Genomic DNA, 13,097 nt, shown 5'->3' with positions numbered 1-13,097 from the left:
AACGCCGCTTAGCGCTCTGATCCGATGGTTACACTCTCTGACTCTGAGTTAAATTAACATTGAAATTTACAATATAAATTGAGGTGTCAGAGATAGAAATGCCATTAAATGGGGTCCCTAAAGGCCTAAAGCATGTGGGTCCTAAGGTCCTTGAAATTAAAATGGTTGAGAATCATTGCTGGACTGGAGCCGTAAAGTTGGCATATCTTTTTGAAATGGTGGTCCGCGGGCTAATAAGTCAAGTGTCAATTTAGGGGTCCTTTTATGAAAAAGTTTGGCAAGGCCTGTTCTAGAAACATCTCCGCTCAGCTCGGTGCCTGCTGGTTGGGAACGTGACGTCACACACCCACTACGAGACTACGAGAGCAAGCAAAGCACGCGATGTGACGCCGAGCTATTAGAGATGGGATTTATGGTTCTTTGAAGTGAGCCGGATCTCTGGGATCCGTTCCTTTCAAAGAGCCGTTCAAAAGACTGTCTCATTCTAGCTACTACTTTGTAGATTTGAATTATTATAATTACATATTTTTGGCCATTTGAAAAGGGCCGATCTACAAGCTCACAATGCGTTGCGAAACATTGTGGGCTTGTAGATCTGCTATTTTAAAATTATTTTTCTACTATTCATTGGAAAACTTAATAAGCATAATGAGTAGGCCTACTTTCTACTATTGGTACAATAAGTACATTTTTATACCAATACTTTTGTACATAGTCTTTTACTCAAGTACATTTGAATTCCGAACTTCTACTTGTGGCAGAGACGCAGAGTATTTCCACCATGCAGAATTGATACTTTTAATAAGTTTTTCTTTTTTTTTTTTTTACACCACTGTTCATTAGAAAGGAACGGCTCCCTGGGGGCCTACTGCGAACCGGATCGGATCCCATCGTTCATTTCAAAGAGCCGTTCAAAAGACTCGATTCCTTCGCGAACGTCCCATCTCCAGCTATAGCATCTGTTGGTCCACTTACTATACCAGTTTATGTCCGCAGTTGTTTGTACCTTCGTAATATTTGTCGGTAAAAAATAGGCAACGTTGCGAGAGACATTGTTTCCCGAAAGAGAGGAACACAAGTGGTATAAACTGAAAAAAATATGTAAGTGTGAGGTTTACTTTCTTGTAGCTGAAGAAGCGCACAAGTGATATCATGACATGCAGGGTGTGTGGTTGGAATAGGATGCATTAGCCAGCTAGCTAGCAGACATTAGCGTGCAGGAGGTGCAGCCGTGCATGGTCTCTCCAGCGAGACTCGCCTACCGTGCGCGTCATTTCTACTTATGAAGAGGAGTAAAAACGTGAACGAAGAAATGCCAAGAAAGTTATTTTAAATAGAGGCTTTGATGATGATGAGTAATTATCATTAGCTCAGTTGGCTACTCACGGTACTAGCTAACGCTAGCAGAGCCACCAGGACAGTAAGCATGCAGGGAAATGACGGTGTCATGGTTGTGTATGAACTGAAATGTGGATTTACAGCCATGACACACAACATTCACTCAAAGCCCAAAGGCTTCAGTTGAACAATATGCAGGCCTGGGCCACAAACTAATCTCACCCATGACTGACACATGAGCGCAGGCAAGTTACTTCCTCTTTGACATGCACCATCATCATCACCAGTCAACAACATCCAGCATGCCAATTTACTATGCATTACTAGTGGCGTCTGTATTTCCGCCTAGTCACTGTGAGTTAACCTACATAAGCTACAAGCCTACATCAATGCTATGTAGACTAGTTTTGTAGGAGCAACCTTTGTGTATTTGATATTTACCTCCAGGGATATTCTTGGGAAATGGAGAGGTGTGGTGTTTCTAGTCCTTGGGCTTTAGTACCTGCAAATATTTTGTACTTTTTTGTCATCTCATTTGTACATTCTCACATAAATAAATAAAAACGACTGTAGTGTATTGGGCAGAAGGGAGCCAGCTTCAGCATCATGATTTTGATTTATACATTACTTAATCTGAGTTGTATATCCCACAACTCTCTCTATATTTATGCTGTGGAAGTGGGTCACCACTGAAATATCTCTACAGATAATGTGAAGAATTACTAATAATGTTTGATGTGTTACATTGAAACATAATATAAATAACATTTTAAGTGAGGTCAGAAGAATGAAGTATTAATGGGTATGTATATGGTGTTCTCTTTGCATATAACCTACTCCCTCTTATCTTTTCAAACAGGGTGCCTGCAAGTGCTAAGTGGTATGACAGACGGGAGGCTGTCTTCATTGACTTTTGCGTAGAGGACAGCAAAGATGTAAAAGTACATTTCGAGAAGTCTAAATTCACCTTCAGGTAAACCAACTTTACCAGGTTTACTCATCCATGGCAGCCTTTCAATGAGTGCTTTCAATGACTAATGAGTTGTTTCCCAGTTCCAACACCCTGGGTGTGTACTGTGTAGTACAGCATTTGAACCTACAACATAATAGGAAACAAACTTACATTATTTGCCTGGACCAGTGTTGAAGTTTGATGACTGTACTTCTTGCTTTAAATCTTAGTTGTGTTAGTGGGCCGGATAACATCAAACATCAGAATGCATTGGACCTTTTTGCAGAGATAGATCCCAAAGTAAGTTGAACCTGTGTCACAGTCGTGTTGATGCTCTTATTTTATTCACATGTATCTAAATCATGTACCCCTTCTTTTCAAACAGGAATCCAAGCACAGACGTACTGACAGGTCTGTGTTGTGTTGTCTACTAAAAGCAGAGCCTGGGAAATCATGGCCTCGGCTAAACAAAGATAAGGCAAAGGTGAACTTTTATTATTATGAATCAAATATTCTATTATCAATCCACGTTAGACAAAGGTGTAACAAAGTGGGTGACATTATTTGCCATACAAGCTCCATCATTGCAGTTTCAAGAAATGTGGAAAGAGACAGAATAAAAACAGATCATATCTGTGTGTGTGTGTGTGTGTGTGTGTGTGTGTGTGTGCGTGCGTGTGCATGCACAGAATACTTATTGTCATCCTTTATTATATCTCCTTATAGTCCAACTGGCTCAGTGTGGACTTTAACAATTGGAAAGACTGGGAAGATGACTCAGATGAGGACTTGTCAAGTTTTGACAAATTTTCAGAGGTAAGCACATAGACATGTCTGCAGAAAGTATGGACCCATCCAGACAGTTTCTGAGAAATCAGTTGCTATTTCTCCTGTATTTTTCTGCAGATGATGAACACCATGGGAGGAGATGATTTACCAGACCTGGATGGTGGAGAGGAGGTACAAACTACAGTATGTTCTATTTTAAAGAGCTCTACTTTTCACTATATACTCTAGTGCATTCAATTTCATTTTATTATAGTGTTTGCCTTAAGACTTTTAGTGCCTTTATTTTTTGTAATTATTCAAACGTGAAGTGCCAGCCATTTTCGACATTCGCTGCGCTTTATTTTGAAGATCCACAATCGTGTCCATGTTGTGGAAATTCACTAAATCCGGAAGTCGACCAGGGTGTTTACTTTTACACGGAAATCTAAGATTCTAACCGCGGCCGACCGCCGCGGCCCAGCGTCACCGTGAAAAAGAAAAAGCTGTTCTCGGCGATCGAAGCGTTTTTGGAGTCAGAATAACGCCATAGGTCACCCGGCACCGCCCGCCCTCCCATTAGTCAATTTTAATACAGGATAATAGTACATTATAATTGTATTGACCCAGGGGTGTATAATCTCTGGAACTTTACCTAGTTTTCTTACTGTGGGATTTTTATTTATTTTTTACTTACAGCACGGGCATGCAGACAGCGATGATGACAGTAAGTACTTGTTTGATTGATTTCTATTATATTCGAAATTTAGAATTGCTTGTTTTCTAATTTCATTTGTCAAGAGTTCTAATGTTATTTACATTTCCACCCCCTTTCCTGTCAGAGATGCCAGACCTTGAGTAACTGAATTTCTGATGCCACCTTGACTAATGAACAAAATGAGTCACGTTTCGAAGAGGGAGGCTTGAAATGAGGTGGCAATCATGTGGAGAAGGAGGCCTCCTCTCTGCAGTTTCCAAAGCCGAACCTCTCCGAAGCAGGGAGTGACTGTTGGATAGAGACGTGCACAGTGATCCTTAATGGTTTACAGTGCGGTCCTTTGCTGTTCTGTTCTGCATGGACAATTCCTTTGCAATGATATGTCATTGTCCTTTGAATTATGACTGGAATGGGTTGTGCTGATGTCTTACACCCTTTTCCCCCTCTTTGTTATTTGCAATGTAAGATTACACATTGAACATTGTTATTTCTAACATAGAAAACTAGATTCAAAATTCCTATTTTCAAAAAAAGGTAGATTTTTTTTTAATGAAAGATTCTCCCTTAATGTTTGTATTGTAAATTGCGGTTAATATTTTGCTTGTTAATTTATAATGCAGGAGATTCGTTTGAAATACATTTCTCAATGTATGTCAACAATGGCTGCAAATATTTAATAAGTTCATTTATTTTAAATATTTCAGCGCTCTAAATAAATGCCTGTGTAATTTACAGCTTGTGTTGGGGTTATCGTGGAGTGACAAACCTCATGCAGTCACCTTTACAAAGGTGTTTGTTTCTTATGCCAGTGTACAGAACATATTCTGAGGCAAACATACTTTTGACTAATTAAATATGTTTTGTGGTTCTTGCACATTGTAGCAAATACAACAATAATTTCTTCCATAAACAGAAACAGAAGTCCTTACAGTATAGTATACCAATTGATTGATTGTTTTTACTGATGGTACAGGTAACTTTCATTTTTTTCTTCCCCCCCATCAAGCAAATACACAACTGTGTTTTGCAAACTTGTTTCCACGTGTGGTTACTTTGTTAAAACGTTTTAATTTTGTCAAATGGTGCAGGAATTTTGGACGCCATATTTCTAATAAACTGTTTCAGATCAGCTGAAAATAGTTTTAGTTTTGAGAAGGTCCTGGTTCTGTGTTGTGAATTATGATGATGCAATAAATAATCAGAATCTGATCACAATTTAAAAAAAATAGTGCAGATTTTTACAGGTCTATTGTATATTTTCAAAAGACATTCCATAAATCTTCTGTGAACACCCCACAGATTTTTAAAACGACCAGTGGACAACTGAAATTACTTTCCGCAATATTGAGCTATACATAACAATGTGTTGGCCGCCCTTCCAATAGTAATTTACAGCATTGTATCACAAAATATACTATACTTTATCTAAACATGAACACAGAAAATCAACGCTTGACATTTAACCATTCATTATTTCACAATCTTACATCCTACTAAGTACATATTTTCCTGAACCTCCCATGCTTATACTGAACTATTGAAAATATTTTGTGCTGGGGGTCCAACAATTATTGTTAATGTATGGTAAATAGGCTGACATGGGCTATCGGGCAGGGCCGAGACAGTCGTTCTTTAGTGGGTTCACCCCCAGAGGTCCAGCATGGGGTTCCAGCAAATAAGAGCTCTACAAGCTCACATGTCGTGTAGCGCTTTGAAATTATAGATCTACTTCATTTTAGGATTTTTTTTTGCCTATATGAAAATGGGGACATAAGGTTGAAAGTGGTTAATTTCACCAGCCAGAATTTATAGAATTCTAATCTAATCTAACATCTTCTCTTAAAGGACAACTTTAGTTTTTTTTACAACAAGGGTTCATATTTTAGGTTGTAATTAAAGAATATAAAAGATGAGTGTTAAAATTATTTAATTTACTTCTTTCTATTGTTTTAGAGAGTCTTATTGTTTGGGGCATGCGTACAAGTGGTTAAATATGTAATTTTACACAGAATAGCCCATTCCCAAGATACAACACAACCTTTCATAGGTTGGATGTGACTTATGGGGACTAGAAGTGTTACTGTGTGGCTTATTGTGTCTAAAAAGCCACTTGTACGCATGCCCCCATGTGTACGCATGCCCCACATTTTAGCACGGTAAACGCCATAAAACAATAGAACGAAGCAAATGAAAACATTTTAACACTCACTTTTTCTTTTCTCTAATTACAATCTAAAATATGAACCCTGGTTGTAAAAAAACAAATTTGTCCTTTAAAGACAGCCCCTGGCACCAAATACTTTCAAATGGGTGGTCCTTGACTTAAAAATGTTTGAGAACCACTATACATGAATGTGAAAATGGCTTTTCTGTTGACTGCAATACATGTTTCCACCACTATGTGGTGATTGCAGGCCAATTTCTGTTGTGATGTTTAGGGACCGTGATCGGGTTGTGTATGTGTCAGCAGTCTGGACCAAGGAAAAAGCCCAGTGCAAGCATCTTTCAAACACCCAACTCTGTAAAACAGGCTTACACCCACAAAAGGTGGCTTACCAGTGATAGGGGGCAGACATGAGATGGACAACACTGATCACAATAGCTGTGCGCCAACCAGCCACCTAGTACACTCTCTGGATCTGCTCTGCTTTGCCTCTTTTCATTACATACACTGTTTATTATATACCACAACTGATGGACACACAGAATAGTCAAACCGTCAGGCTTAATCAGAATCTTTAAAAGCACTTCCACTGGTAACTCTGTCTCTCCCTTTCTCATTCTCTCTTACTGTGGTTACAGTGCGCTAGAGCCTCTGGGAAGTGTGTGTGTGTGTGTGTGTGTGTGTGTGTGTGTGTGTGTGTGTGTGTGTGTGTGTGTGTGTGTGTGTGTGTGATAGAGAGAGAGAGAGAGAACATTTATTTCTCTTCTCCTGTCATTCCATTGCAAAAGTGTGCTTTGCAAGGGAAGGGGCAAAGAAGTATATGACCACTCTGGCCCATGGAGAGGGGAACTTATAGATTCGACTCTCCCGGCAAGACAAACAGATCATAGAATACAGCAGAAACTGTTGCTGCCAGTGTTTTGTTCCCTTGTTTGAAAGGGGGAAAGTGGTGAGGGCAGCATAATCCTTTCACTGGGCTCCCTCTGGCTGCCCTGGTCAGCGCGATGCTCCAGTGCAGAAGCTCAATGCCAGGCCTGCTGTACCTCTCCTCTCCAAGCATGGATTTTCCACAGCTTTATCTGCCCTGAGCCTCCAAGCCCAGCCAACACACACAATGTAAAACTGCCTAATCAGTTCTGTTGGCACAAGCCAACATGTAACCATCCAGAACACAAGTGTATAAATGGAGAAACTGCCTGAATTGTGGCGATCTGTGTTTTATTTTTTATTTTTTTATGATAGTGGATGTGCGTTTCATGCATAACAAAAAAAAACATGCTGAACCATTAACATAATTGAGCTGCAGCTGCCCTGCTATTTTCTATTTTCATGAAGTAATCACAAATGGCCAAAATGTCACTGATACCAGTTCACAGGAACAGTGAGATTTGAAGTACATACTCTGTTATTTTCTTTTTGTATTTTCAGGGTTTCAGTTTCCTTTGTAGGGCCTCTATGGTATTATGAATGGGATTGTCAAATACAGTACTTTTGCTTGTGTCAGCACTTAAGGCAGGCCTGTTGGAGGGAACAGATCACATTTATCCCTCCAGTGACAAGCGGGTTCCAGCTGAAACCTTGGAAGGCAACAGGAGACCCATGTTGGAGGCCTCAGAGCCATGTTGGCACTCGCCTCTGATAATTCTTGACCATTCGACACTCACATAATTCCCCTTTTCCCCTGTTTGTCTAGACAGCTACAACTAAGTCCCATCTGGTTTATAACACATGAAAGATAATTCCAACTAAATACACTACTCAAATTGATTACTATTACATTTTCAAGGCCCAAGTGTGTAATTTATGTCAGTGGTTCTCAAAGTGGATTCCATGGACTCTGGGTTCCTTTAGGGGGGTCTAAATTGACTCTTACAAGTCTGTAACTCTGACAGTGTACAAATGGAACCAAATGAAACCTAACGGGTCCATTTGGTTCCATTTTTACACTGTCAGAGTTAAGGGGAGACCTTGAAATTTGAAAGTTTGAGAAACACTGATTTATGTGTCTCCCAGACCATTGCAACCTCCTTTGTCGTAATGTGGGATCGGTCAGGTTCAGGGTGATCCCTGTCATGAGTAAAGAGCAAGGTCAGGGCGAGAGAAGGGTTAACTAATTTTGTTTTGATTTGTAGTATTGTCCCCTGGCCCCTCCCCTGGGCTTAGCGGAGCGGCTATGACTCTAGGGCATTATAAAAAGGCCTGTGGGCTCTCTCTGCTCTGGCATAGAGGCTGAATGTCTGCAGGACATGCTCAACGTTTGTCTATTCATGTTCCTCTTCTAACCATCAGCAGGGCTGGCACATAAATGCACAGAGAGCGACACAGTGCTCCACACAGGAGCTCTCTATGACTTAAAACAGCATTTAGACAGTGACATAGCAGATTATTGACTGACTGACAGAGAGTTAGATGTTGAACAGTTTAAAAGCTGTCACATTTAGTTTTAGAGAAGCCGCTTCTGTTCTGGGGCTCATTTTTGTAGTTTGTTTGCTTAGTTTTTTGTCAACCATACCAAACTCCGATAGTCACTCATTACAGAGCTGAGTGGTGGAGAAAGCTAACTGTAAAGGAGAATAAACAACTCCTTTTGGTTGGTTTAGTTGCTTTTCAAGACATTTTTTGGTCATTCTTCATCCCTCCATTACTCCGGGTTTGTCATCTGACTTTTCGCCAACATGTGGGAGTTCCGGTCCATGTCGTTTTGGCGGGCGGTGTTCGCTGAATTCTATGGCACCATGTTCTTTGTGTTCTTTGGGCTGGGGGCAGCCCTGCGCTGGACCACTGGGCCTCATAATGTCCTCCACGTAGCTTTCTGCTTTGGGCTGGCAGCTGCCACTCTCATCCAGTCCATAGGCCATATCAGTGGAGGCCACATCAACCCGGCCGTCACCTTCGCCTACCTGATTGGCTCTCAGATGTCCCTGTTCCGTGCTTTCTTCTACATGATTGCCCAGTGCCTGGGCGCACTTGCTGGTGCTGCCGTGCTCTATGGGGTCACACCCAACAACATGAGAGGCAACCTGGCACTCAACACGGTAAGATAACCTACAAGTACCTGGAGCAAACCGTCATACAGTATGTTCCAATTATAGAACACATTTCTTTTGTGTGCTCACAAGTTCCATGCTGATACAACTAAGAGAAGAAAATAGTCTGAATTTAGACTCCATATTTATTGTAAGAAAGTAAAGTATAGAGTAAATATAAAAGTATAGAGGCATGGGGAAGCATGCCTCAGCCATTACAATGGTGTAAATATGATTTATGAAGTCTAAGTGAATGTCTGTATACATATGTAATTAATTAGACTAACACACATGCCAAATCTGATCTTTGCACAAGAAATTTGACCTTAGTTGTTTTCTTTCATTGGTCAACATAAACATTGAAACCAAAACAAACCTATAATTTCAATCAATATTACATAATATAATGTGTCTATGACAGTACCTGTGTACATTGGTAATCCAGAATGATGCTGGTTGATTGTAGGTTATTAAATCACACCTCTTTCCTCTTTTCTTGGCTTCCAGCTGCAGCCAGGCATCAGCCTGGGCATGGGCACCACCATGGAAGTCTTCCTCACCATGCAGCTGGTGGTCTGTATATTTGCCGTCACTGACGAGAGACGCAACGGGCGCCTTGGCTCTGCCGCTCTGGCCATTGGATTCTCTGTGCTCATGGGACACCTTCTGGGGGTAAGAGCCAGCCTAGAAGCAGTTTTGTAAACTAAGTACATTTACTCAAGTACTGTACTGTATTTTTTTTTAACTTTACTGAGTCTGTACTTTTACTTCTAATCCACTACATCTCAGAGGCAAATATTGTACTTTTACTCCACCACAATTTATTTGAAAACTTTGGTTACTAGTTACTTTGCAGGTATAAATTATAATATTATAAAACATACATTAACCACTTTAGCCCTATTTTATACCTAGGCTATTTGAAAATAGCCTGTATTTTCAAACATTTTGGACATTCACTTTTTGTACTTTAACACATTGAATGCCACCCTTTAATTAAAGTCTATCAAACTGGTGCCAGCTATTTTGTTTAATTTCACCTTTTTCCACCTCGCCCAAATCATATGTTGTACTTCAATTACATATATAAATCTATGCTTCTATGGAAAGCCCCACTCCCCCTCTTTCAAAGGAAAAAAGGGTTCTTCAAAACCACCAAGGGGTGCTGTCTACATCTCTAATCGCCCAATAGAACACTGTTCAGGTCTGGATAAAAATTTAGGCAGAGGCTTCTGATGGCCTCCAGCCTGCCAGGGCTGTTTAGCATGTAGCAGCTAACATGTAGAACGACCACAATCGCGCTAGAGTGCTCTGATCACCATCTAACCTACATGGTTAGAATCCTGTCTTCATCCGATTTTCAGAACAGGTCCCCTTTTCTTTTTGTCTTATGGTTCGGTTTTTACAATAGGAAATGTGCAACGTTGATGATATTATGCAGAATAACTAAGCGATTTTCATAGAAAGAGTACAAAACTATGGCATCACCTCTTTAAGTACTTTTTGATGCCAATACTTTCATACTTACTCAAGTACATTTTGAATTCCAGTCTTTACAGAGTATTTCTACATTGCAGTATTGATACTTTTACTTAAAAATTTTAAAATGCCTAGAAGGCAGTGGACAGTCGAATAATATTGCAATATTTGTTCCACAGTTTAAGTTGACAACTATTCCCCCTCTCTTTCACCTAGATGTACTACACTGGTGCAGGAATGAACCCAGCCAGGTCCTTCGCCCCTGCAGTAATGGTCCGAAACTTTGTCAACCACTGGGTAAGAGAATCACAAGTAATTTTTCTACAAGATGTTTAGATGCTAGCCAACAAAAACTCATCATGTAAAGTATTGAACTCACCAACACGTTCAGTACTCACCAGCTCCATTTCCCCCTGTCCTATCCTTTTGTCTTTTACCAATGCCAGGTGTACTGGGTGGGACCCATGATTGGCGGTGCCATGGGCGCTATCGTGTATGACTTCATACTGTTCCCTCGCATGCGCGGCCTCGCCGAGAGGCTGGCCACACTGAAGGGCAGCCGGCCAGAGGCCGAGGGCCAGCAGGACAACAGGGGAGAGCCTATCGAGCTCAAGACACAGGCCCTATAAGCCTGGGGACAAACATTGGCCTTCTGACCCCCATCCCATCCCATCTCTTCAACCCATGCATCCATCCTCAGCCCACGTAACTGGCACATGCTCATTTCCACACGCATACCTCTTCCCTCCCTTCTGATCCATTCATTTAGAGTAGATACTTAACCCTGCCCCCCACAGTAGCAGGAAACCTCTAACCATATTCACACGGTGGCCATTTTGCTCTTGCGTCATACCCGAGTATGACAAGAGCAAAATGGTCAGTGAGCCTTTATGGTCATTTGTTAAACACACAGATCAGGGCGACCAAAGCCCTCTGATAATCCGCTGCACCCACCCCAACCCACCTCCTCCTTTCCCCCCACACCTCCCCCTTGGACTGCAGGACATAGATGGAGGGTTCAGAAGATGACTTGCCACTGAAGAAAGCACCCACTGGGTCACTCCTGGCTGACCAGGTGGCTGTAACTGCTCAGGACAGGGGCATCTCTCTCTCTCTTTCTCTTTTTCTCTCTCTTTCTCTCTCTCCTTCTATCTCTTTTGTAGTCTGTTAGGAGTGAAGCTACAGTAGAGCAGTGGACTTCTGCATGCTTTTCCATTTTGATCTCTCCCTTTTGTTTTGTTTTGTTTTCATGAACTTTGGGTAACCTGACATTTATGTACTTGAAAAATTCACCAGGATTTTGCTGACTCGAATTCTATGTGATGTCACGTGTGTTCAGTGTGTGTGTGTGTGTGTGTGTGTGTGTGTGTGTGTGTGTGTGTGTGTGTGTGTGTGTGTGTGTGTGTGTGTGTGTGTGTTCGGGTGTGGGTGTGCATGTGTGATTGTGAGTGCACATGTGTGCATGTGGATGGGAGCATGTGCGTGTCCGAGTGCACGACAGTGTGTTCTTGTGTGCAGTCTGTGCACGCTTGTGTGCATGTGGATGGGAGCATGTGCGCGTGTGAGTGCATGTCTGTGTGTGTGTGTGTGTGTGTGTGTGTGTGCGTGAGCGAGTGTGTGTGTGTGTGTGTGTGTGTGTGTGTGTGTGTGTGTGTGTGTGTGTGTGTGTGTGTGTGTGTGTGTGTGTGTGTGTGTGTGTGTGTGTGTGTTGTTTCTTTTTATTTTTGGGTTTTCATTGACTCAGTCCTTTGTTTCTATCATGCTTTTTTTGCAAGCTTACTTTAAGGAAAGAAGCAGCCTTTCCCTTCCCTCACTGAGTTTGCAAATGTTTCAGTTTGATCCACAAGTTAAACAGATTTCAAATCTAGAGTGCTCCCCTTGTTATATTCAATGCCTAATGATTTATGCCTTCAAATCCTTCAAAGCCTTTTCAAACAACTTCATTTAATCTCGATTCTTTGTGTCAGCTTGGGAAGCACACGCACCGTCACATTTATATGAAAATAAACACAAAACACTATAACCATCTGGTCTTTTCTGAACTCAATCTAGTTTCAAAATGTATTATTGTCACAGCATTCATTTCCTAATGCATTTCTGGGTAGGTAAGTAAGTCCATAGTTCTGTGCTGAAAGTATGTGTTATATTTTAATCCTTTTGTTGAAACACATTTGTCTTTTGATGCTTTTGTTTTTAGGGCAGCATTTATCATAGGTTCATGTACAGGTGTGTGGTAGTTGGTTTGCCTTTACTTTCTTGTGTCTCCCACAAAGAGAGCATCTGGCTCTGTCATGTGGAACAAGAAGTTTCTACTTAGCTGTGTTCTTTTGACATATGAATATTTTCACCCATGTGGTTAGAATTTAAGAAGTGTGTGGTGATGTAGTGGCTTCTTTCTGGTGTTGGCAAACACCTGGGGATTTCTCTTTTCTTCAAAGAGGATGCGGTGCCAACTAGGCATGAGAGACTCTCTGACTTGCGGGAGAAGAGAAAGTCACCTTGAGGCAACTGAATCTTGAGCTTGTTTGTACAGGGTGGTACATGTGCACCTGTGTTTTAATAGAATATTACATAAGAGGGAATGAAACTTGAAGGTGAAACTCTATTTTGGCTTCCCATCCAATCTCCCCTCCACCCCGCCTTCATTCACCCTAC

General features: G+C 41.3%; 2 protein-coding genes across 3 annotated transcripts; both read left to right on the top strand.

The window, feature by feature from the left end:
* Window positions 1-960: 960 nt before the first annotated feature.
* ptges3a (prostaglandin E synthase 3a (cytosolic)) lies at window positions 961-4,920 on the top strand. Of its 2 annotated transcripts, none has more exons than XM_080733102.1 (8): window positions 961-1,101; window positions 2,198-2,311; window positions 2,521-2,590; window positions 2,676-2,774; window positions 3,017-3,106; window positions 3,197-3,250; window positions 3,755-3,782; window positions 3,898-4,920. In XM_080733102.1, coding segments are annotated over exons 1-8 (477 nt in total). In that variant the 5' UTR covers window positions 961-1,099; the 3' UTR covers window positions 3,918-4,920. The 2 variants fall into 2 exon arrangements, with proteins under 2 accessions (XP_080589228.1, XP_080589227.1); XM_080733101.1 differs by having other exon boundaries at window positions 3,197-3,262; window positions 3,898-4,918.
* Window positions 4,921-8,612: 3,692 nt separating this feature from the next.
* mipa (major intrinsic protein of lens fiber a) lies at window positions 8,613-11,071 on the top strand (the record flags this gene model as incomplete). The annotated part of the gene is made up of 4 exons (XM_080734233.1): window positions 8,613-8,972; window positions 9,471-9,635; window positions 10,659-10,739; window positions 10,889-11,071. The coding sequence occupies 4 exons, from the start codon at window positions 8,613-8,615 to the stop codon at window positions 11,069-11,071; spliced, it is 789 nt and encodes a 262-aa protein (XP_080590359.1).
* Between the last annotated feature and the right edge of the window lie 2,026 nt (window positions 11,072-13,097).

This window comes from Nannobrachium achirus, assembly GCF_963921795.1.
Source record: "Nannobrachium achirus genome assembly, chromosome: 9".
In the NCBI taxonomy this organism is placed as follows: Eukaryota; Metazoa; Chordata; class Actinopteri; order Myctophiformes; family Myctophidae; genus Nannobrachium; species Nannobrachium achirus.
The sequence above is the reverse complement of the archived record's forward strand: the minus strand, read 5'-3'. Positions and strand labels throughout refer to the sequence as shown.